The following is a 24,743-nucleotide window of genomic DNA, read 5'->3' as shown; positions in this document are numbered from 1 at the left end:
TGCCACACAACGACACACTCTCAAACATTTCCAATTGATTTGCACACACAGCAGAAAAATAGTGACAGTCTGTGTATGCAGTACATCATAAAATGTGCCATGCTATTATTAATAGATAGCTACTCTCTCTCCTAAACAGAGTATCACCCTTCCTTAACCTCATTAACCAAACTGTTAATTGATGTCTATTATTAACAAGGCCACACTGTCATGTAAAAGTGAGGTCACCCACCGTATGTTACAGTGAACTAGGGCTCCTCCATCGCTCAGGCCTTTTCAGAAGTGCCCTGTGACATTCAAACAATACAATCTAATTGATTTGATCGAGATTAAACAGATTTCACACATCTTATTGAGGGAGTTATTTTTATTTGCTTGTGGTTACCCCGGAGAGTATCCTGGAGTCACCTCTTCACTGTTGACGTTGAGACTGGTGTTTTGCGGGTACTATTTAATGAAGCTGCCAGTTGAGGACTTGTGAGGCGTCTGTTTCTCAAACTAGACACTCTAATGTACTTGTCCTCTTGCTCAGTTGTGCACCTGGGCCTCCCACTTCTCTTTATATTCTGGTTAGAGCCAGTTTCCGCTGTTCTGTGAAGGGAGTAGTACACAGCATTGTACAAGATCTTACATTTCTTGGCAATTTTTCACATGGAATAGCCTTCATTTCTCATAACAAGAATAGACTGACAAGTTTCAGAAAAAAGGTGTTTGTTTCTGGCCATTTTGAGCCTGTAATCAAACTCACAAATGCTGATGCTCCAGATACTCAACTAGTCTAAAGGTCAGTTTTATTGCTTCTTTAATCAGAACAACAGTTTTCAGCTGTGCTAACATAATTACAAAAGGGTTTTCTAATGATCAATTAGCCTTTTAAAATGATCAACTTGGATTAGCTAACACAACGTGCCATTGGAACCCAGGAGTGATGGCTGCTGATAATGGGCCTCTGTACTCCTATGTAGATATTCCATTCAAAATCAGCCATTTCCAGCTACAATTTACAACATTAACAATGTCTACACTGTATTTCTGATCAATTTGATGTTGTTTTAATGGATAAAAAATTAGCTTTTCTTAAAAAAAAACAAGGACATTGCTAAGTGACCCCAAACTTTTGAACGGAAGTGTATATAACCTCCCAGTAATTTATTGGGTAAAAAAACACCAACGTTTCGGCATCACTGTGCCTTCTTCAGGGTCCCCAAACAATGATTCCCAAACAAAAATGTACTGAGCTGTCACGATCGTCATGGGAAGAAGTGGACCAAAGCGCAGCGTGGTACGTGTTCATTCTATTTATTTATTTAATGAACACCGACAACAACAAAATAAAATACGAACGTGACATTCTGCAGGGCAAAATAACAACCAATGCAAAAATAAGAACCCACAAATGAAAGAGGGAAAAAGGACTGCCTAAGTATGATTCCCAATCAGAGACAATGATAGACAGCTGCCTCTGATTGGGAACCACACTCGTCCAAAAACAAAAAAATAGAAAACATAGAAATAAAGAAACTAGAAGGCTCACCCTAGTCAAACCCTGGCCTAACCAAAATAGAGAATAAAAACCTCTCTATGTCCAGGGCGTGACATGAGCCTTAGCAAATTGGACAAAAAACGATGGCTACAGTATACAGTGCATTTGGAAAGTATTCAGACCCCTAGTCTTTGCCACATTTTGTTACGTTACAGCCTTATTCTAAAATTGATTAAATCGTTTTTTTCCTCATCAATCTTTATTTTATTTATTTTATTTCACCTTTATTTAACCAGGTAAGCAAGTTGAGAACAAGTTCTCATTTACAATTGCGACCTGGCCAAGATAAAGCAAAGCAGTTCGACACATGCAACAACACAGAGTTACACATGGAGTAAAACAAACATACAGTAGAAAGATGAGATAAGGGAGGTAAAGGCAAAAAAAGGCCATGGTGGCGAAGTAAATACAATATAGCAAGTAAAACACTGGAATGGTAGATTTGCAGTGGAAGAATGTGCAAAGTAGAGATAGAAATAATGGGGTGCAAAGGAGCAAAATAAATAAATAAATAAATACAGTAGGGGGAGAGGTAGTTGTATGGGCTAAATTATAGATGGGCTATGTACAGGTGCAGTAATATGTGAGCTGCTCTGACAGCTGGTGCTTAAAGCTAGTGAGGGAGATGAGTGTTTCCAGTTTCAGAGATTTTTGTAGTTCGTTCCAGTCATTGGCAGCAGAGAACTGGAAGGAGAGGCAGCCAAAGGAAGAATTGGTTTTGGGGGTGACCAGAGAGATATACCTGCTGGAGCGCGTGCTACAGGTGGGTGCTGCTATGGTGACCAGCGAGCTGAGATAAGGGGGGACTTTACCTAGCATGGTCTTGTAGATGACCTGGAGCCAGTGGGTTTGGCGACGAGTATGAAGCGAGGGCCAGCCAACGAGATCATACAGGTCGCAGTGGTGGGTAGTATATGGGGCTTTGGTGACAAAACGAATGGCACTGTGATAGACTGCATCCAATTTATTGAGTAGGGTGTTGGAGGCTATTTTGTAAATGCCATCGCCGAAGTCGAGGATCGGTAGGATGGTCAGTTTTACAAAGGTATGTTTGGCAGCATGAGTGAAGGATGCTTTGTTGCGAAATAGGAAGCCAATTCTAGATTTAACTTTGGATTGGAGATGTTTGATGTGAGTCTGGAAGGAGAGTTTACAGTCTAACCAGACACCTAGGTATTTGTAGTTGTCCACATATTCTAAGTCAGAACCGTCCAGAGTAGTGATGTTGGATGGGCGGGCAGGTGCAGGCAGCGATCGGTTGAAGAGCATGCATTTAGTTTTACTTGTATTTAAGAGCAATTGGAGGCCACGGAAGGAGAGTTGTATGGCATTGAAGCTCGTCTGGAGGGTTGTTAACACAGTGTTCAAAGAAGGGACAGAAGTATACAGAATGGTGTCGTCTGCGTAGAGGTGGATCAGAGACTCACCAGCAGCAAGAGCGACATCATTGATGTATACAGAGAAGAGAGTCGGTCCAAGAATTGAACCCTGTGGCACCCCCATAGAGACTGCCAGAGGCCTGGACAACAGGCCCTCCGATTTGACACACTGAACTCTATCTACATACAATCTATCTACACACAATACCCCATAATGGCATTGCAAAAATAGGTTTTTAGACATTTTTGCAAATGTATTAAAAATAAAAAACTGGAAAATCTCATTTCCATAAGTATTCAGACCCTTTACTCAGTACTTCGTTGAAGCACCTTTGGCTGCGATTACAGCCTCAAGTCTTCTTGGGTATGACGCTACAAGCTTGGCACACCTGTATTTGGAGTGTTTCTACCATTCTTCTCTGCAGATCTCTCTCAAGCTCTGTCAGGTTGGATGAAGAGCGTCGCTACACAGCTATTTTCAGGTGTTCGATCGTGTTGAAGAGGGAGTGTGTGTTTAGGGTCATTGTCCTGTTGGAAGGTGAACCTTCGCCCCAGCCTGAGCGCTCTGGGGCAGGTTTTCATCAAGGATCTCTCTATACTTTTCTCCGTTCATCTTTCTCTCGATCCTGACTAGTCTCCCAGTCATTCCGCTGAAAAACATCACCACACCATGATGCTGCCACCACCATGTTTCACCGTAGGGACGGTGCCAGGTTTCTCCAGACGGGTCCCTTAGCATTCAGGCCAAAGAGTTCAATCTTGGTTTCATCAGACCAGAGAATGTTGTTTCTCATGGTCTGAGAGTCCTTTAGGTGCCTTTTGTCAAACTTCAAGCTGGCTGTCATTGTGCCCGCTTCCATCTGGAAGGTTCTCCCATCTCCATGGATGGGAGTTCTTGGTCATCTCCCTGACCAAGACCCTTCTCCACCGATTGCTCAGTTTAGCCGGGCGGCCAGCTCTAGGAAGTCTTGGTGGTTCCAAACTTCTTCAGAAATGCAGAAATTGTTTGGTACCCTTCTTCAGATCTGTGCTGCGACACAATAGTGTCTCGAAGCTCTTTGGACAATTCCTTTGACCTCGTGGCTTGGTTTTTGCTCTGACATGCACTGTCAACTGTGGGACCTTATATAGACAGCTGTGTGCCTTTCCAAATCATGTCCAATCAATTGATTTGACCACAAGTGGAATCCAATCAAGTTGTAGAACCATTTGAAGGATGTACAATGGAAACAGGATGCACCTGAGAACAATTGAGTCTCATAGCAAATGTTCTGAATACTTATGTAAATAAGGTATTTCGCTTCTTGTTTTTTAAATATATTTGCTAAAATTCCTAAAAACCTGTTTTCGCGTTGTCATTATGGGGTATTGTGTGTATATTGATGAGGGAGAAAAATATTTAATGCATTTGAGAAAAAGATGTAACGTAACCAAATGTGGAAAAAGTCAAGGGGTCTGAATACTTTCCAAATGCACTGTATGTTGCCCTAAGAGTTGTGCAAAGTTGGTAGAATCTCAATTTAAAATATTCTCAGCTGAAAATGATTCACAACTGTGTACCTTTAGACAAAGGTGATTCCTCCAAGTATGAACTCAGGGGGTGGAGACTTATCCAATTCTGATATTTCAGTTTTAGTATTTTTTTATTTTCACTTTGAAAATGTGGAGTAGGTTGTGTAGATCTGCAGGAAAAAATAATTTAATCAATTTTCCAGTGATGAAGACGTGGATGTCTCATGGTATGGTGGGGTATGCAAAATAGGTACATTTTGAGCACCTATATCTCTTGAATGTGTTTGCATTCAGGTCCAAAAAGTCACTTTGTGAGCACTTCTACAATGGGCCAGGGGCGCGATTTTCACTGGAGACATGACCTCCCCACATTCTGAAAATGCATTTTTGTCTCCCTCAGTTTTATCATTGCACTGTGATACAAACAGCGGCATCGATGTGCTTTAGGAGCATGCTGACACCCCAGAGCGGTCGGGTAGGCTGTTTTAGGACCGGATGGACACCACAGCGTGTTGGACATGCTGTGTGAAGGGAAAGCTATTATTCTAGACCAGCACGGTGCTGCTGTCTCTGTGTGTTGCGCTTTTTCTCTGGGTTGTAATATCAAGCAGAGCAGAAACTGGTTACTATTTGACTGATGTAGTTGGCAAGGTAACAGCTGTTTGACTTAACAGAAAAAAAGTATTTATCCCCATTGCTGAGCTAGTAGTGTAAATGACATGTAAAGTTAGCTAATGTTTCAGCCCCTCTTGACTTAAGTTCTGTCTGAAGAGAATGAAGCTAGCTAGCTAGTAGCTACCACAGCCAGTTCAGCACTAGCCTCTAGCTATCTGTCAGGTAGCAGCATCGAACAACTGTTGTGTGTATGGAAATGTTTTGTAGCCTTTTTGCCACGTATCAACAGAGGTAAATTAACTTGGCTAGTTTTCACCAGTTGATGTACCATTAGAGCTAGCCAAAAGTTGGCTAACGTTAGCTAGCTAGCTCACTAACTTTAGCCATTATTTTTGCCTCATTCACACTAGACCTAAATCAAATGATGGAACCAGTGGCCAAACTATTGAAGACCGATTTTCTGACGTTTTTTGACAGCACAATGTGAGTTTTTATTCGAGTCAGTATAGCGATGTGAAGATATTGATCTGTCAGTTTCCCTAGCTAATTCCCTACTTTTCACACTGACACGGTATAAATAGCTCTACAGTCTACACTGTCATGGTGCGGTCAGTACACAACACAATGGTCATCATGTCTAAGCAGGATCAAATGGTGACAGGTATCCCAGCAGGGTCAGACAGCCAGGGAAGACCAGTCTACGGAGCTCAGGTGAATTTAGCAGTATATGATAACAATCAGTGAATGGATACAAAGTTCCATCTTGAGTTGATGGGTAGTCTACAGTCTGGGATCTGAGAATAATGCTCATTTCAATTATTGAACCATTAATTCTATTCTTGGATAATATAATGTGTAAATGTACACCAAGGTAATTCTTTGTCATGCCTCACCTGAGCAGGATTAGATGGTGACAGGGGCCTCAGCACAGTCATGTAACCAGTGAAGACCAGCCTGTGATGATGCTGAGGTGAACTTTTTCATACACAACACTTTATTCTCTCTGTGCAGCAAACACTGGACAAGCCAGAAGCTTAAAAGATTTAAACTATTTTAAAGCAGTCTGACAAACCTGTAAAGTTGATTTCCAAACTGTATCAAGGGTTGATAGAGGATTTTCCTGATGACAGAAACTATTGATGATGATGAATGGATACAGATATGTCTGAATGCCCAGTCATGTTCATATAATCTCAGACATAAATTACTGCAGTTTAAGACCATCCATAGAAAATAGAACAGTGACATTTAATATGATGCACTCAGAAATGTATCCCTCTGCTGGAGGTGTTAAACACAGAAGGGGACATATTTGCATATGTTATGATCCTGTGAAGGCTGGCTGAATTCTGGCAAAGAGTATTTTATTTTATCTCAGCATGTCTACAGATTCTCCCTTCTCCATGTTTTTGTTTGCTTGGAAATGTTGATACTGGAGGCTTATCAGAAGAAACTGTGTAACCTAGCATTTATAGCGTTTAAGAAATGCATTGCCATTCATTGGAAGGTTGGTTATCCTCCCACAATGTCACAATGGATGTCAGAAATGTCAAGTTATGCATCACTAGATTTGATTCATTTCAAGATTAAGGTTATACTTTAAAACTTTCATAAGGTCTGGATGCCTTATATGGAATACTGTATGACAAAAGGGGTCTGTAATGAAAACATGAGATTTATTTAGTGGAGAAGTCGCAAACAGATAATTTTTTTAATGGCACACAAGACACCTTTCTGATTTGTGCCTGTCTCAGTGGACTAATCCATTGAGGAGGCAGTGGGGATGCCACGGTCCAAGAATAGGGGGATTGTGGAACAGATGGAAGAATAGGGGGATTGTGGAACAGATGGAAGAATAGGGGGATTGTGGCTCAGATGCACAAGGCAGGTCTCTCTCCAGAATGTGCTCTCTTTCGCCATTTTGTAGGTATTCATTGTTCATTGTGTGCATTGTTTGCTGTGTCTATCAAATTCCGATTACATATATCACCACTAGTAGCCTACATTTAGCATTAATTCCCATAATTTCTAATCTGCAATTTTTGTTTGGTTACCGTTATTTATATTAATGCATTCAATATATAATTATTACAGTCATTTACCATTCTCAATGTCGGAGTGGACATGTGTTTTGCAGAACTCACAACATATGTTACACTTGTGAGAAAGACATTTTTGTTAATTTCATTCCATTTACAAATTTTGTCAATTTATTAATCGTCTTTGGATTGAAACGCTCCTGTCAATGTTGAGTAAGGACGCGCACCTGATTACGCATCTAGATATACAGGAGAAGTATCTTTATTCTCATATCACTAGTCTACCTGGCTAGTAGACTAGTGATATGTAGGCCTATAAATGTGCCCATTTGGGGATGTCTGATAGTATTTCTGATTGTCTTAACTCACCACCACTAATGAGCTGTGGAGCTTCTAAAAGTAATTGTTCTTTACCTCAAACAGCAAGTAAACAAAGTTTGTTTTCAGAATCAATTGACAGACAATAGTTCTTCCTTTCGATAACCACTTTGCATTAAAGGGAAAAATGTAATGCTCAGATCCAGTGGAAATGTCATACAAATACCTAATCACTTCTTATCCCTTGCACAAATAGCCTACAACTGTGTCCGTCCCGGAGCACAGGAAACTCTGAGGGACAAGAATATTTTATACAATGTTTCAAGTTTGCCAGCATGAGTTTCTGGGCGAACCAGTTGATAATTGATACAATGATTCAAGTTCATTGCAAACAGGCCATGCATAGACAATGTGATTCATAGGATATTTATTTTTAAATCAGGATATTTTCTACCTGCAGGCTGCAATGTTTTTATCTGTTTTTTACTTTAAGATTTGTATAATTTTAATTTAGATTGTCTGTGGTTAATCTACATTCTATGATTTTGAGATAAAGACTATTATACATTTTTAAAAACGGTTCCACAAAAATGTGCATATGAAAATCATAACTGGCACGCAGATTAGTAGATATGGTAAGATGAATTGACAGTCCAAATAGAAAAGATTGCCGACCACTGGTGTAGCCTATTACCGGCAACTTCAGTAGCGTAACACAGAATCTGCTAAGGCAAGCAGCGGGAAAAAGAGGGTTGGGAATAGTTTTTTTCTCTTTTGGTTAGGCTATCTTGATCTCTGGCTCCCTCGAGTAATTTGCATGTCTTAATTATTTAATCAAACAGCCTGCTTAAAGCATCAGACAAGTTCAGCACATATAGTTGATTTTATTAAAACACATAGGGTGTTTATATATTGAAAAATACACATTTAAAAATTTCAACCAATCAGTTGGTCTAAAGAAAAGACTACTCTTGGTTGACCAAGAGTATTTTTTGTCAGTGACAGCCCTAGTAGAATTGCAGAAAATGAGCTTAAGATGTCACCCCCACTTCTAAAACCAAAGTTGCACCCCTGCAATAGGCAAATATGTATGAAAAGTTGAGTTCAAATCAAAAGGGGTGATGTCAAAAAGTGATTGAATTCAAATGGATTTACCCTGTTCACACAGTGGGAGAGAGGGGAGTCAGGGAGAGAACTAACTGACTTCAGTCAGTCATTCACCAATGGTGTCTATTCTTCCCATACATACAGTACCAGTCAAAAGTTTGGACACACCTACTCATTCAAGAGTTTTTCTTATTTTTTTTTTTTTTACTATTTTCTACATTGTATAATAATAGTGAAGACATCAAAACTATGAAATAACACATATGGAATCATGTAGTAACCAAAAAAGTGTTAAAGAAATCAAAAAATATTTTATATGAGATTCTTCTAAGTAGCCACCCTTTGATTTGATGAGAGCTTTGCACACTCTTGGCATTCTCTCAACCAGTTTCACCCAGAATGCTTTTCCAACAGTCTTGAAGGAGTTCCCACATATGCTGAGTAATTGTTGGCTGCTTCCTTCATTCTGCGGTCCAACTCATCCCAAACCATCTCAATTGAGTTGAGGTCGGGTGATTGTGGAGGCCAGGTCATCTGATGCAGCACTCCATCACTCTCCTCATTTGGTCAAATAGCCCGTACACAGCCTGGAGATGTGTTGGGTCATTGCCCTGTTGAAAAACAAATGATAGTCCCACTAAGCGCAAATCAGATGGGATGGCGTATCGCTGCAAAATGCTGTGGTAGCCATGCTGGTTAAATCACAGTGTCACCAGTAAAGCACTCCCACACCTCCTCTTCCATGCTTCATGGTGGGAACTAAACATGCGGCAATCATCCGTTCACCTACTCTGCGTCTCACAAAGATACGGCGGTTGGAACCAAAAATCTTAAATTTGGATTCATCTGACCAAAAGACAGATTTCCACCAGTCTAATGTCCATTGCTTGTGTTTCTTGGCCCAAGCAAGTCTCTTCTTCTTATTGGTGTCCTTTAGAAGTGGTTTCTTTGCAGCAATTCAACCATGAAAACCTGATTCAAGCAGTCTCCTCTGAACAGTTGATGTTGAGATGTGTCTGTTACTTGAACTTTGTGAAGCATTTACAGTTGAAGTCGGAAGTTTACATACACTTAGGTTGGAGTCATTAAAACTCGTTTTTCAACCACTCCACATATTTCTTGTTAAACTATAATTTTGGCAAGTCGGTTAGAACATCTCATTTGTGCATGACACAAGTAATTTTTCCAACAATTGTTTACAGACAGATTATTTCACTTATAATTCACTGTATCACATTTCCAGTGGGTCAGAAGTACACATACACTAAGTTGACTGTGCCTTTAAACAACTTGGAAAATTCCATAAAATGATGTCATGGCTTTAGAAGCTTCTGATAGGCTAATTGACATAATTTGAGTCAATTGGAGGTGTACCTGTGGATGTATTTCAAGGCCTACCTTCAAACTCAGTGCCTCTTTGCTTGACATCTTGGGAAAATCAAAAGAAATCAGCCAAGACCTCAGAAAAAAACATTGTAGACCTCCACAAGTCTGGTTCATCCTTGGGAGCAATTTCCAAACGCCTGAAGGTACCACGTTCATCTGTACAAACAATAGTATGCAAGTATAAACATCATGGGACCACGCAGCCGTCATACCGCTCAGGAAGGAGACGTGTTCTGTCTCCTAGAGATGAACGTACTTCGGTGTGAAAAGGGCAAATCAATCCCAGAACAACAGCAAAGAACCTTGTGAAGATGCTGGAGGAAACAGTTACAAAAGTATCTATATCCACAGTAAAACGAGTCCTATATCGACATAACCTGAATGGCTGCTCAGCAAGGAAGCAGCCATTCAGGTTACTGCTCCAAAACCGACATAAAAAAGCCAGACTACGGTTTGCAACTGCACATGGGGACAAAGATCGTAGTTTTTGGAGAAATGTCCTCTGGTCTGATGAAACAAAAATAGAACTGTTTGGCCATAATGACCATCGTTATGTTTGGAGGAAAAAGGGGGAGGCTTGCAAGCCGAAGAACACCATCCCAACCGTGAAGCACGGGGGTGGCAGCATCATGTTGTGGGGTGCTTTGATGCAGGAGGGACTGGTGCACTTCACAAAATAGATGGCATCATGAGGAAAGAAAATCATGTGGATATATTGAAGCAACATCTCAAGACATCAGTCAGGAAGTTAGAGTCAAGGTATTGGAGTGGCCATCACAAAGCCCTGACCTCAATTCTATAACAAATGTGTGGGCAGAACTGAAAAAGTGTGTGCGAGCAAGGAGGCCTACAAACCTGACTCAGTTACACCAGCTCTGTCAGGAGGAATGGGCCAAAATTCACCCAACTTATTGTGGGAAGCTTATGGAAGGTTACCCAAAACGTTTGACCGAAGTTAAACAATTTAAAAGGCAATACTACCAAATACTAATTGAGTGTATGTAAACTTCTGACCCACTGGGAATGTGATGAAAGAAATAAAAGCTGAAATAAATCATTCTCTCTACTATTATTCTGACATTTCACATTCTTAAAATAAAGTGGTGATCCTACCTGACCTAAGACAGTGAATTTTTACTAGGTTTAAATGTCAGGAATAGTGAAAAACTGAGTTTAAATATATTTGGCTAAGGTGTATGTAAACTTCCGACTTCAACTGTATTCGGGCTGCAAATTCTGAGGCTGGTAACTCTGGGTCTTCCTTTGGCGGTCCTCATGAGAGCCAGTTTCATCATAGCACCTGATGGCTTTTGTGACTGCACTTTTCAGGGATGACTGACCTTCACGTCTTAAAGTAATAATGGACTGTCGTTTCTCTTTGCTTATTTGAGCTGTTCTTGCCATAACATTGACTTAGTATTTTACCAAAAAGGGCTATCTTCTGTATACCACCCCTACCTTGTCACAGCACAACTGATTGGCTCAAACGCATTAAGGAAAGAAATTCCAGAAATTAATTTTTAACAAGGCACACTGTTAATTGAAATGCATTCCAGATGACTACCTCATGAAGCTGGTTGAGAGAACGCCAAGAGTGTGCAAAGCTATCATCAAGGCAAAGGGTGGCTACTTTTGAAGAATCTCAAACATTTAATATTTATTTTTTTGTTTAACACTTTTTTGGTTACTACATGATTCCATGTGTGTTATTTCATAGTTTTGATGTATTCACTATTATTCTACAATATAGAAAATAGTACACATAAAGAAAAACCCTGGAATTAGTAGTGTCCAAACTTTTGACTGGTACTCTACATCCCCTCCAAAGCCGAAAATAACATTACTAATCTAACCCCGGGCACGTTGGAACCGCACCGCACAGAACCAGCAATACTGTGATTCACCAACTAAGTAGGAGACTTGCATAATACCATATTATTTCCTTTTCAGCATTGCCATTTGTCAAAACAAGGTGAAAGCTGCATTCCCACATAAACAAGAGAGTTTAGCAGTCTACCTTGTTGTAGTTCTATGGAACGTGTAGCATCACTGCAGCACCACTATGATTTCAGAAACAAACATGTGAAGAGGGAGAGAGCTTTGACCTAATTTCTATGACAGGAAGAAAACCTGTATGGTCTCCTTGATATTGCAATTAACATGAAGGCAGTTTATAGCCTAGCGACTAGAGAAAAATGCACTGACTGCAAAGCAAATTGGAAGATTGTTTTAACGTTGAGAGGTATACTTCTGGTGGTAAGTAATACATCCAGTCACGGGATATACTAGCATACAATTAATACTGTAGCCATATCAAAAGCCTCATCCAATAAGTAATATCTCTATATATTGTCATTACTCAACAACACTGACATTGCAGGCGAAAATAATAAAGACCAACACTTATTTTTTTTTAGGGCACTAACCAGCTAATTAAATGAAAATTCTAAAAAAGGAAGTCAGTGTTTTCATCCTCCCGGACAACAGAGCAGCGCGAGCGAGTCGTGCCTGCAGTTCTCGCCACTGACACCGGACGGGTGTTTGTTGATGTTTATCTGGGACACACTCATAGGAGCATTTACCAGGCACAACAACTCTTCAACTCGTTCTCTTTTCCCTGTCCCAAGCCCTTACCTTCAGACAGCTCCAAATCCAACTCCGCCAATTGGTCCCTGACCTCTTTTGGTAGTGCTGACATATCCACGCCTCGGCCCGCCATCGTTGCACGAATAATACGGAGTAGTATGTAACAATCAAGGAAAAGTGGTAACACGTTCCTGAGTCAACGAGAAAAGCAGATATCAAGATGTGGATTGTACTCCATCCTTGCGACTCCCTGACACCGCCATAACTGTGAGCGATGAACAACTCGCCAAAGGAATCTGTCACATGACCATGTATGATGTTAATTGTTGTGACTGGAGCATGAGATCAGTAGACGGTCTGCTCCCCCTGGCGTTACTGTGTGGCAACTGAATGTAGAAGAGCATTTTGTACACCACTGACTGAACACAGGTAACTGCCAAAATAATGGAAACAGTTGGGGATGGGGGAAATGGGGGATACAACATATTTTGAAAGCAGGTGCTTCCACACAGGTATGGTTCCTCCGCTAATTAATAATTAACATACCATTATGCGTAGAGTCCTGTATAAAAATGCTAGGTAGGTCATGATTTTGGCTACCAAGGATGATGATGCCACCTCCATAAGAAATTACGTAATTTTATGTTTTGTTGATGGTGAGGGAAGTGTTCAATTGGGTTGAAATCTGGTGACTGAGATAGCCATGTCATGGTTTACATAGCCGTTCTGGCTCGTGGTGGGCCAGTGCCCTATTAAGACAATTTATGTTGGTGATTCCTTTATTTTGGCAGTTACCTTTAGATATGGCTATGGTCCATGATATCCGTCAGTCAGCTATTTCAATTTCATGACAAGATGAACATCCCAAGCTCACACAAATCATGGTGAAGTACACCATTTTAGCAGCTAATCCTAACTTCCACAGAAATAGAATTTTCAGTTAGTCATTCATCAATGTCAATGAGACTCAGTGAAAAATATACTTAGTGGAAGTTAGGATTCACCCCTCAATGTCTTTACAGTCACACACAGGGTCTCTTTCTCTGATTTTCAAACATATACAAAACATTAAGAACACCTGCTCTTTCCATGACATAGACTAACCAGTAGAAAGCTATGATCCCTTATTTATGTCACTTGTTAAATCCACTTCAATCAGTGTAGATGAAGAGGAGTCAGGCTAAATAAGGATTTTTAAGCCTTAAGACAATGTGTGCCATTGAGGGTGAATGGGCAAGACAAAAGGTTTAAGTGCCTTTGAACAGGGTATGGTAGTAAGTGCCAGGACGGGCACGTGGTAATGGCTAGAGCGGTATAAATGGAAAGGTATCAACAATCACATGATTTCCATGTGTTTGATGCCATTCCATTCACTCTGTTCCAGAAATTATGAGTCGTTCTCCCCTCGGCAGCCTCCACTGGTACACACACACTTCGTTTTCCGTGTGAGTACTTAAGTACTCAGGCAACCAGTTTTTGGCACCTGTGGCTGAGCACCCTGAGCCAGTACCGCATCAGAGACACCTTCTGCTCCTACTCTGTCATGGAGCTATGCACCAAGGGGATAGGCACGCAGACAGATACTCAGCATGAATATTATTAACCTGAAACCATTACATTATTTATTTTGCTGGAGATAGTTTATTAGTTGAGACTATACACAAGTTCATTTCACCCGCCTTAAGGTGGAATAATTTTTGGGGAAAACTCCCTCGACACATTCTTAGAGACAATCAATTTCCACAATAGTTTGTAGAGGTTACACTGTTGAAGACAGACATTTCCCTCCTCTTGACAGAACATGAGGGGACTGGTAACATGACAGGGTGGAGAAGCTACAGCAATAAAATGACTTTAATAGAACATTTAAAATATTGATATGTAAAAAAAAAAAAATTACAAAAAGATGAGGAAATAAACAATATGGCATTCCTCAAAGCTAAATGACAGTGGTAAATACATAAAAGGACATTCCTCACTGACATTTCATGCCATATTCAAATTAAGAGTCTTAGAAAAGTGATATTCCAATAGACAGTTTTTCAAATGGGGTAAAGCATCCAAGCCTTAGAGATGATCTTTAACTCAATATAGATGTTCCCTAATCCAGATTTGCATTCAAGAACGTTGTAGATTTATATTTCCTTTGATCACCTAGAATTTCAACCATTTTCATTGAATTAGAACAACCCATTCTACCACTGACTTCACTAAACACGCTTCGGGTAAACGCAGGAACATTAATATTGAATATAAAAATATATTGTACTACTTTTTCCTTCAACTAACTTTAGCCTGGGTAAATTATTTATCTAATGAAGAGTTTGCTGATTATTACATAAAGTATAATCTAAAACCTAACCATTTCAAGTGTTACATTAGGACATTATCATTGTTTGCATCAGTCATTTGAAAAGCAGTATGTTAAAACCAGCGATAATATTAACAGACACCAGCACACAGACAGTGGTCTTCATCAGTGTCCTCTAATATCCATGCAGTCAATAAGGGGTTTCATACACATTGCCAGAAAGCAGAATTCCTACGAGGTCAAAAAAAAAAGGCCAGACACCGACTGTATCCTTACTTTGGCTCACTCCATGACAAGAGGAAAAAAATATGCACACAATATTTCACGCGTATTCAAAAAAAAAAAAAAAAAAATTCCCAAGGATTAACAGCTGCATAAAGAAGATACATATGTAAGGAACGATTTACACTGTAGACAGGGGAAAGAAGAATTGGAAATAGACAACAAAAACTACATTCTTTGATCGAGTGTGTGTATGTCACAGGTGTGTGAGTACATACACTTCTATATACAGTTGAAGTCGGAAGTTTACATACACCTTAGCCAAATACATTTAAACTCAGTTTTTCACAATTCCTGACATTTAATTCTAGCAAAAATTCCCTGTTTTAGGTCAGTTAAGATCCCCACTTTATTTTAAGAATGTGAAATGTCAGAATAATAGCAGAGATAATTATTTCCTTCAGCTTTTATTTCTTTCATCACGTTCCCAGTGGGTCAGAAGTTTACATACACTCAATTAGTATTTGGTAGCATTGCCTTTAAATTGTTTAACTTGGGTCAAATGTTTTGGGTAGCCTTCCACAAGCTTCCCACAGTAAGTTGGGTGAATTTTGGCCCATTCCTCCTGACAGATCTGGTGTAACTGAGTCAGGTTTGTAGGCCTCCTTGCTCGCATACACTTTCTCAGTTCTGCCCACAAATTTTCTATAGGATTTGAGGTCAGGGCTTTGTGATGGCCACTCCAATACCTTGACTGTTGTCCTTAAGCCATTTTGCTACAACTTCTATTTTGTGAAGTGCACCAGTCCCTCCTGCAGCAAAACACCCCCAAAACATGATGCTGCCACCCCCATGCTTCACAGTTGGGATGGTGTTCTTCAGCTTGCACCTCCACCTCCAAACATAACGATGGTCATTATGGCCAAACAGTTCTATTTTTGTTTCATCAGACCAGAGGACATTTCTCCAAAAAGTACGATCTTTGTCCCCATGTCCAGTTGCAAACCGTAGTCTGGCTTTTTTATGGTGGTTTTGGAGCAGTGGCCTCTTACTTGCTGAGCGGCCTTTCAGGTTATGTCGTTTTACTGTGGATATAGATACTTTTGTACCGGTTTCCTCCAGCATCTTCACGAGGTCCTTTGCTGTGGTTCTGAGATTGATTTGCCCTTTTCACACCAAAGTACGTTAATTTCTAGGAGACAGAACGCGTCTCCTTCCTGAGCGGTATGACGGCTAAGGTGGTCCCATGGTGTTTATACTTGCATACTATTGTTTGTACAGATGAACGTGGTACCTTCAGCCGTTTGGAAATTACTCCAAAGGATGAACCAGACTTGTGGAGGTCCACAAATTATTTTCTGAGGTCTTGGCTAATTTCTTTTGATTTTCCCAAGATGTCAAGCAAAGAGGCACTGAGTTTGAAGGTAGGCCTTGAAATACATCCACGGGTACACCTCCAATTGACTCAAATTATGTCAATTAGCCTGTCAGAAGCTTCTAAAGCCATGACATAATTTTCTGAAATGTTCCAAGCTGTTTAAAGGCACAGTCAACTTAGTGTATGTGAACTTCTGACCCACTGGAAATGTGATACAGTGAATTATAAGTGAAATAATCTGTCTGTAAATTTTGGGGGGGGAAATTACTTGGGTCATGCACAAAGTAGATGTCCTAACTGACTTCCCAAAACTATAGTTTGTTAACAAGACATTTTGGGAGTGGTTGAGAAACAAGTTAATGACTCCTACCTAAGTGTATGTAAACTTCCGACTTCAACTGTACAGTGACAGTGCATCCAAGCTAGGATCAATCAGAAAATGGGCCCAAGAGGCAGGACTACTGTTCAGTGATTATCATTGGCTGTGAGGCTATCAGTGTGTCCAAGGTCATAGAGCATAGGATGGAGATAGATGGGGAGGGGAGTGAGAAGTACTATCAACAGGTGGAATTTCAAATTTCAAATCAGGTCCCTTTCTCTCTTTCAATCTCTTGCACACATCATTGTGCCAGTCCAGCCTCGTAAAGCCCAATGTAGAGTTCTTACTGGCTCCCTGCGCCTGCTCATCATCTGGGGGCGGGCTGCGGCTGTGTGGCCATGAGGACCCCTCCCTGCTGGGCCGCCCCCATGCCGGCCAGGACCGACATGGCTACTGCCTCAGCCGCGCGGACGCTCAGCCCGTTGACGGTGTTGGCCCCAGGGCTGGGGGCAAGGGGCGAAGGCCCATGCTGGATAACCGGGGCTGGGGAGCCCATAGGCTCAGAGGGGGGGTCCCTGGAGTTCTCCTCTACTCCTGCAGCTACAGACAGAGAGAGAAACATTCACCCTTAAAGAGAGGTGAGAGGCAAGCAATAGATTAGATGGATGAGTTGGAGGTTGATCCTGGATTGATGGATCAGTAGGTAGATAGATGTACAGGTTGATGGAAAGGGGACAGATATGAGAGCCTAAATTAACAATCAACCAGATGGAGTGAATGAAAGACTTGTGTGATTGATAGTTGATTCATGCATGGTTTGTCTTTATTACCTATGTAGGCAGACTTCTTCTGCATGGCAGTGACAGGGCAGTCTTTGTGGGCCAGCAGCAGCTGTTTCAGTTGGGTCACCTCGTTCCTCAGCAGACCCACTTCATTCTGATAGAAACAGAACACAAAGACAATGTACACACAAAGTTGTTCTCAACCACTGACAAGCATACAATAAAACCACATGGGCAGGAGAATGATATTAGGGATCCTACCAGTATAATACAATCCCAGACGGGTTCATTGTTTTAAGTTTGCCTTTCTCTGCTGTTGTAATAGCCCAGTTACGGTCTATTGTAACTGACTGTAATAGACAGTCTAGGTCCAGTTACGGTTGTAGGGCGATAGACTCACGGTCAAAGAAACATTCATGGTAGCCAGGTCCTCTGCCTTCCTCTCCAGAGAGCCGACCCACACCTTGCGTTTCTGTCGGCAGCGAGAAGCCGCCGCCCTGTTCCTCTCCAGGAAGCGCTGCCTCCTCTCGTCTGGGTCAACCTCTGCACCCCGCCGCCTCCTACCACCCGTGGGCTGGGCTGGGGACACCTGGGGAAGACGGGAGGGGAAGGTGTTATACACTCTGGACTGGGTGTGTATGTATGAGAGAATGAGAAAGAATGCCAGAGTGCACAAGAGTGTGTGTGTGTGTGTGTGTGTGTGTGTGTGTGTGTAAAAGTGCATTTGCATGTGTATTTTAAAGTGTTTCCATGTATACGCCTCTCACCATCATGTCCTCTGAATGTAGACTATACCCAAATGGAGAGGAGGAGCCACTGCTGGTTTGCTGTGTGAGTATATGTAAATCATATAGGCATGAGAGTGTGCCTGTGCATATTTTAACTTAATGTTTGTGCACAAAAGTTTGGCAAATTACATGCAAGCGACATGAGATCTAAGAACTAGATCCGCAATTTTATATTCCATTTTGTTGGACTCGAGTGATACCTTTCCATGTGTGGGCTACACAGAAGTATCGCTTGAGCCCAAACAAATGGAATATAACGTTACGGATAAAGTTTGGAATGACAATTTCAAGGGTACAACATCTAAAGACCTGCATCACTATACTGAGAGCATTGCAGTTCTAAAAAGGAAGTATTTGGGTGTTTTTGGAACCTTTATTGTTGTCCATATCTCTTATCAATATCTTTAGTTGCCAGCATATTTAATCTACAAAACATGTTTTGTAACAGCTTTTGGTTTGTTCAGTGTCCTTTCTAGTATTTTGATCATTTCTGGGGGTTCAGTCTGTCATTGCCACTAGCCCACTTTAGGCTTTTCAGAGGTGACTCCTCACATCAGTTCTAGTATAAACTCCCCTCTAGTGACTGGGCTGCAGCCCTAACAGAGTGTAACAACCAGGGAGAACAGAAGCATTTAGCAGATTCCACCTTACCCTTAGTTATTGTGTGTGTTACCTGTGGCTGTGCGGGAGAGGGGGTGTCAGAGTGCTGCGAGGGCTGCTGGCTCTGCTCATGTCTCTGGGGGACAGTGGGGCTGGAACCTGCCCCCCCTGGACCCTCTCCAGCCCCGTTTTGAGCCCCCGGGCCATGCTGCTGCTGTTGTTGGGTCAGCGCTGCCTTCAGCCTCTACAGAGAGTGGGAGGGATGGGGACAAACAAATGTCATACAGACATCAACAACCTGCCTTCCTAGGGTTGTAAATCTACTGGTAATTTACCAAAATGACCACAAGTTCCAGTAACTTTGGTAATAAACAGTTACCGTTAACATTGCCTCCCTTTAACTTCCACGGGTATGGGTAGGCCCACTGATATTTGTTTCTTAACTGTGTGTGTGTGTGTGTGTGTGTGTCCCTGCCGTTGCATGCGTCTCTCACCATCTTGGCCTCTGAGTGTAGACTATACCCAGATGGGGAGGAGGAGCCACTGCTGGTCCCACCAATCGGAGGGCCTGGAATCCCAGGGATGTTGGGCACCATATTAAATGGCCTCGCCAGCTACAAATTACACAGGAAGGGACAAAATAAGAGAAGACAAAATAACACCTACCAATGACCTGGCATTATCAAGATGTTCATGTTCATTAGACATTACTACTTTCACTCACGATGCTGATGTAAAAAGGGCATTATAAATAAATGTGATTCACTCACAGATATGACTGAGGTCATATTTGGGCTGGGGAGGAGAGGGACCGTCTGTCCGTTGGGGAGATGCATTACCAGCGGGAAGGAACCTGTCGGGGAGCTGAGAACGGGAGATAGATTAGTATAAATTAAATAGACAGAGCGAACACAAACAAAGAGAGATCTTGGCAGATTAGACTCACCCCAGTTGTCTGTTGGAGGGCGGGGTTTGTGTGATGACAGAGGTTGGCGAGGGCAGAGTCGGGTGCAGGGGGTCGTAAACAAGGTGAATGGGAAGGGACCCTGGGCGTACGATAGTTGGCGTGGGGGCAGCGCTCACCACCGGCCGTGGAGGAGGAGTCTCCTGTCAACACAAATCACATCCAGTCAGACAGAAGCTGCGTTTGCACAGACAGCCCAATTCTGATCTTTCTTCCACTAATTGGTCTTTTGACCAATCACATCAGATCTTTCAAATCAGATCTTTTTCAGAGCTGAACTGATTGGTCAAAAGACCACTTAGTGGAAAAAAAGATCAGAATTGTTAACACAGCCTGAGAGAAACTCAGGTGGGAGTTGGACACTATAGGCCGCTGAGGTGAACCCACTAAGAGGCCCACTAAGTTTCAACTTTTTGCTGACATCTTTACTTGCCTCACAGCTAAGTGATTAATTTGCAGGCTCTCTTTGGCCACCACTGTTCCCTTCGCTCTCTCACCCAAATTACCATGCAAATTTGACAAGAGGAAAGCACATACAACGATTAATCTGTTCAACCATACACCCCGTTCACCTGGCCCCCAGGTTGTACCTTTCCTCTCACCATTGGCTCTTTGCTGCTGTCCGACATGCTGGAGGTGGAGTCAGGACTGCCTGGGGGGGAGGAGTCAACCTCCAGAGGCCCCTCATCCTCCTCTTTCACCCCAGAGGGGGTCTGTAGGGGTGGGGCTGGAAGCTGGGAGGCCGTGAGCTGTGTGGGGACCAACAACCAGACACACAACATTTATCAGTCGGTCAAACTACCAGTGTTTAAAAACCGAACCCATCATAGCCCCTCCACAATCCTCACCCTCACCGGGTTTTTGTTCCTTTGGTCATCCTCATGGGCCTTCCGGAACTCCTGCTCGAAGGAGCTGGCCAGCTCGTTGAACAGACCCACCTCCTCACAGTTCTTCAGGAAGCGGGTGGGTGTGGGGGTCTGGTCTGGTGAGAGAGAGAGAGAGAGAGAGAGAGAGAGAGAGAGAGAGAGAGAGGGTAGAAATTGGCAACTTACTGATGTTGCACACCGCGTTCAGCCAATCAGGTGGCAGCAGTCTTGTTTACTCCTGTCTGCAACATCAGGAAGTAGCATTAGCCAGTCTAGCATGGTAGTAGAACCATTAAAGCGAGTTACAGAGGAAACCGATGCCTTTGCAGCCTGAATGGAGGATGTTATATGGGGGACACGAGTGTATAGCCGGCTGGGCTGACTGCGTCGACACCAAGATGTAGTACGACATCAGGAAGAACTACGCCCTCTAGGGGTCTTGGTGCTAGTCCACACAGGGTGGTGTTTGTTTAATAGCTAGTCAAAAATATGTTCTATCATATAATTGCTTTATACAGTATACTTGAGAAATGCTGGGAATGCTAAAGGCAAGCACCTGCAATGATGACGGAGTCAGTTCTGGCAGGACCAAATTTCAGGGTCATCTCATGCTTGTGTTTGTGGACTGATAGATGGTCTTCATTAGTAAATCTCTGTGTACAAAGATAACACAAGACACAGGTGATAGACATCAGATGGCTCCTGAAATCCAAGATATGTAAAGAGGTGAAAGAGTGGGGGGAAAAGAGAATGAGGGATGAAGAGAAAACGAGGGAAAGAGACCTTACCTGGCCACAGCCTGGGGCGGTGCACACAAAAGGTCGATCGTCCCCCATCTCACACAAAGAGCCTGCAATAAAGAGGTATGGGAAAGGAAGAGAATGGGAAATGTGTTACTCTGTCTGCTTCTTACACCTAGGTAATGAAAAAAACGGTCTGTATTGGACAATAAATTAGGGTTAACAGATATATTCACATAAATAATGTTCATTACTTCCAATTAAAGTACTTTGTTTACATTACATAACACAAAGCCATTTATTGTTCTAGTATCAAACAAAGGTAGCTAATAATGGTGACACGTTAATCTTCTTGGAGCAAAAAGTTAAATACATAACGTTAACTACCTATCTAATAGTAAAATACGCCTACTGGTTAGCTGTCCTAGGTAAATTGCCTCCTTTCGGCTAACTGTCAACAGCGCAGTCTCAGCACAGAAACTAGGTAACAGAAGCTGCTAGTAAGGTAACGAACTCGCTAGCTAGCCATCTTGCCCCTTCCTTGTTAGCTAACTAGCCATGGGCCAATGATTACAACATCACTTTAAGTTAACGTTAGCTAGCTAGTTAGCAAGATGATGTCAGACAGGATGAAGAACGGACCTCGCTATTCAATATCTGACAGGCCATTAGCATTATCACCAGATGGTTTGGTACAGCAGACCATCAGCCACCATTGCCATTCACGGCCGAGCTAATTTAAAGGGCTTCTTGCGGTCGCTGTTATTGCTAAGCTAGTTATTTGATTTTTTTCAGCTAACTTGCTAACGCCTTGCCATAGAGAATAACGTTACTTACTGTACACAACACCCAGGCTAGCTAGCTGGCTAGGGCACTGACACAATTTGAGGCGCGTCAAATAAGTATTTCAGAATGGGGAAGGTAAATGTGACAGACGGTCAATTGTTCCACGACAAAGTATTTTCGGTAACATCTTGATATCTGAACACGAGCAAGTCTAATGTTTACAAACTCACCCAACGTCCCTGGCTAGCTACCGCTCCGCTGCTGGATATCCGCTGCGGTGAAATAGCGCGAGAAGTGAAAATATTCTATTTCTTACGTAACAGGATGGCTGAAAAAATCTAATATTACAAACATGAGGCTTGAATGTGTCCTCTAATCCCCCCCTAAAAAAAACTGAGAGACCTGCAATTGTTTTTTTCATGACACTTTCATCTAAATATAACATATTGTATGTTTGATGTAAGTGTAAGGTACACATCATGGTATATATGATGCCAGAATATTTTCAGATAAATCAAATGTCACATGCTTCGTAAACAATGGGTGCAGACCAACAGTAAAATGCTTACTTACGAGCCTTTCCCAAAGATTCAGAGAAAAAGACAAATAGAAAAATAACAAGGAATAAATACACAATGGGTAACAATAACATGGCCATATACAGTCATGGCCAAAAGTTGAGAATGACACATTATTTTCAACAAAGTTTGCTGCTTCAGTGTCATATATTTTTGTCAGATCTTACTACGGAATACTGAAGTATAATTACAAGCATTTCATATGTGTCAAAGGCTTTTATTGACAATTACATGAAGTTGATGCAAAGAGTCAATATTTGCAGTGTTGACCCTTGTTTTTCAAGACCTCTGCAATCCACCCTGGCATGCTGTCAATTAACTTCTGGGCCACATTCTGACTGATGGCAGCCCATTCTTGCATAATCAATGCTTGGAGTTTGTCAGAATTTGTGGGTTTTTGTTTGTCTTGCCTCTTGGGATTGACCACAAGTTCTCAATGGGATTAAGGTCTGGGGAGTTTCCTGGCCATGGACCCAAATATCGATGTTTTGTTCCCCGAGCCTCTAAGTTATCACTTTTGCCTTATGGCAAGGTGCTCCATCAGCTGGAAAAGGCATTGTTCGTCACCAAACTGTTCCTGGATGGTTGGGAGAAGTTGCTCTCGGAGAATGTGTTGGTACCATTCTTTATTCATGGCTGTGTTCTTAGGCAAAATTGTGAGTGAGCCCACTCCCTTGGCTGAGAAGCAACCCCACACATGAATGGTCTCAAGATGCTTTACTGTTGGCATGACACAGGACTGATGGTAGCGCTCACCTTGTCTTCTCCGGACAAGCTTTTTTTCCTGGATGTCCCAAACAATTGGAAAGGGGATTCAGAGAAAATGACTTTACCCCAGTCCTCAGTAGTCCAATCCCTGTACCTTTTGCAGAATATCAGTCTGTCCCTGATGTTTTTCCTGGAGAGAAGTGGCTTCTTTGCTGCCCTTCCTGACACCAGGCCATCCTCCAAAAGTCTTCGCCTCACTGTGCGTGCAGATGCACTCACACCTGCCTACTGCCATTCCTGAGCAAGCTCTGTACTGGTGGTGCCCCGATCCTGCAGCTGAATCAACTTCAGGAGACGGTCCTGGCGCTTGCTGGACTTTCTTGGGCACCCTGAAGCCTTCTTCACAACATTTGAACCGCTCTCCTTGAAGTTCTTGATGATCCGATAAATGGTTGATTCAGGTGCAATCTTACTGGCAGCAATATCCTTGCCTGTGAAGACCTTTTTGTGCAAAGCAATGATGATGGCACGTGTTTCCTTGCAGGAAACCATGGTTGACAGAGTAAGAACAATGATTCCAAGCACCACCCTCCTTTTGAAGCTTCCAGTTTGTTATTCGAACTCAATCAGCATGACAGTGATCTCCAGCCTTGTCCTCGTCAACACTCACACCTGTGTTAACGAGAGAATCAATGACATGTCAGCTGGTCCTTTTGTGGCAGTGCTGAAATGCAGTGGAAATGTTTTTTGGGATTCAGTTCATTTGCATGGCAAAGAGGGACTTTGCAATTAATCTGATCACTCTTCATAACATTCTGGAGTATATGCAAATTGCCATCGTACAAACTGAGGCAGCAGACTGTGAAAATGAATATTTGTGTCATTCTCAAAACTTTTGGCCACGACTGTACACGGGGTACCAGTACTGAGTCAATGTGCAGGGGTACTAGGTAACTGAGGTAGATATGTACATATAGGTAGGTTTAAAGTGACTAGGCAACAGGATAAACAGTAGCAGAGGCATATGTGAGTCAAAAGTGAGTCATATGTGAGTCTTTCACTATTGTAAAGTGGTTGTTCCACTGGATGTCATAAGGTGAATGCACCAATTTGTAAGTCGCTCTGGATAAGAGCGTCTGCTAAATGACTTAAATGTAAATGTAAATGTAAAAGAGTTAGTGCAAAAAGGGCAATGCAGATAAATAGTCCAGATAGC

The 24,743-nt window shown here is 42.1% G+C and overlaps 2 protein-coding genes across 7 annotated transcripts in view; both read right to left on the bottom strand.

Moving 5' to 3' along the window:
- LOC111970142 (disco-interacting protein 2 homolog B-A) overlaps positions 1-12,759 on the bottom strand; it is a 78,793-nt gene extending 66,034 nt beyond the window's left edge. The window contains 1 exon segment of the mRNA XM_070445630.1: positions 12,534-12,759. Within this exon segment, the coding sequence (XP_070301731.1) occupies positions 12,534-12,618 (85 nt within the window). The 5' untranslated portion in view covers positions 12,619-12,759.
- Positions 12,760-14,103: 1,344 nt separating this feature from the next.
- On the bottom strand, positions 14,104-22,529 carry LOC111970141 (cyclic AMP-dependent transcription factor ATF-7). 6 transcript variants are annotated; one of them, XM_023996668.2, is made up of 13 exons: positions 22,472-22,529; positions 21,504-21,565; positions 21,272-21,368; positions 20,698-20,831; positions 20,440-20,598; positions 19,832-19,992; positions 19,656-19,749; positions 19,380-19,499; positions 18,959-19,129; positions 18,265-18,324; positions 17,898-18,086; positions 17,546-17,651; positions 14,104-17,315 (listed from the first exon to the last, which is right to left on the bottom strand). In XM_023996668.2, exons 2-13 carry the CDS (start codon positions 21,549-21,551, stop codon positions 17,083-17,085), a joined length of 1,572 nt encoding a protein of 523 aa, XP_023852436.1. In that variant the 5' UTR covers positions 21,552-21,565; positions 22,472-22,529; the 3' UTR covers positions 14,104-17,082. The 6 variants fall into 6 exon arrangements, with proteins under 6 accessions (XP_023852436.1, XP_023852439.1, XP_023852438.1 ...); XM_023996671.2 differs by having other exon boundaries at positions 20,452-20,598; XM_023996670.2 differs by having other exon boundaries at positions 20,704-20,831.
- Positions 22,530-24,743: the final 2,214 nt, after the last annotated feature.

This window comes from Salvelinus sp. IW2-2015, linkage group LG11, assembly GCF_002910315.2.
Source record: "Salvelinus sp. IW2-2015 linkage group LG11, ASM291031v2, whole genome shotgun sequence".
Lineage (NCBI taxonomy): Eukaryota > Metazoa > Chordata > Actinopteri > Salmoniformes > Salmonidae > Salvelinus > Salvelinus sp. IW2-2015.
The sequence above is the reverse complement of the archived record's forward strand: the minus strand, read 5'-3'. Positions and strand labels throughout refer to the sequence as shown.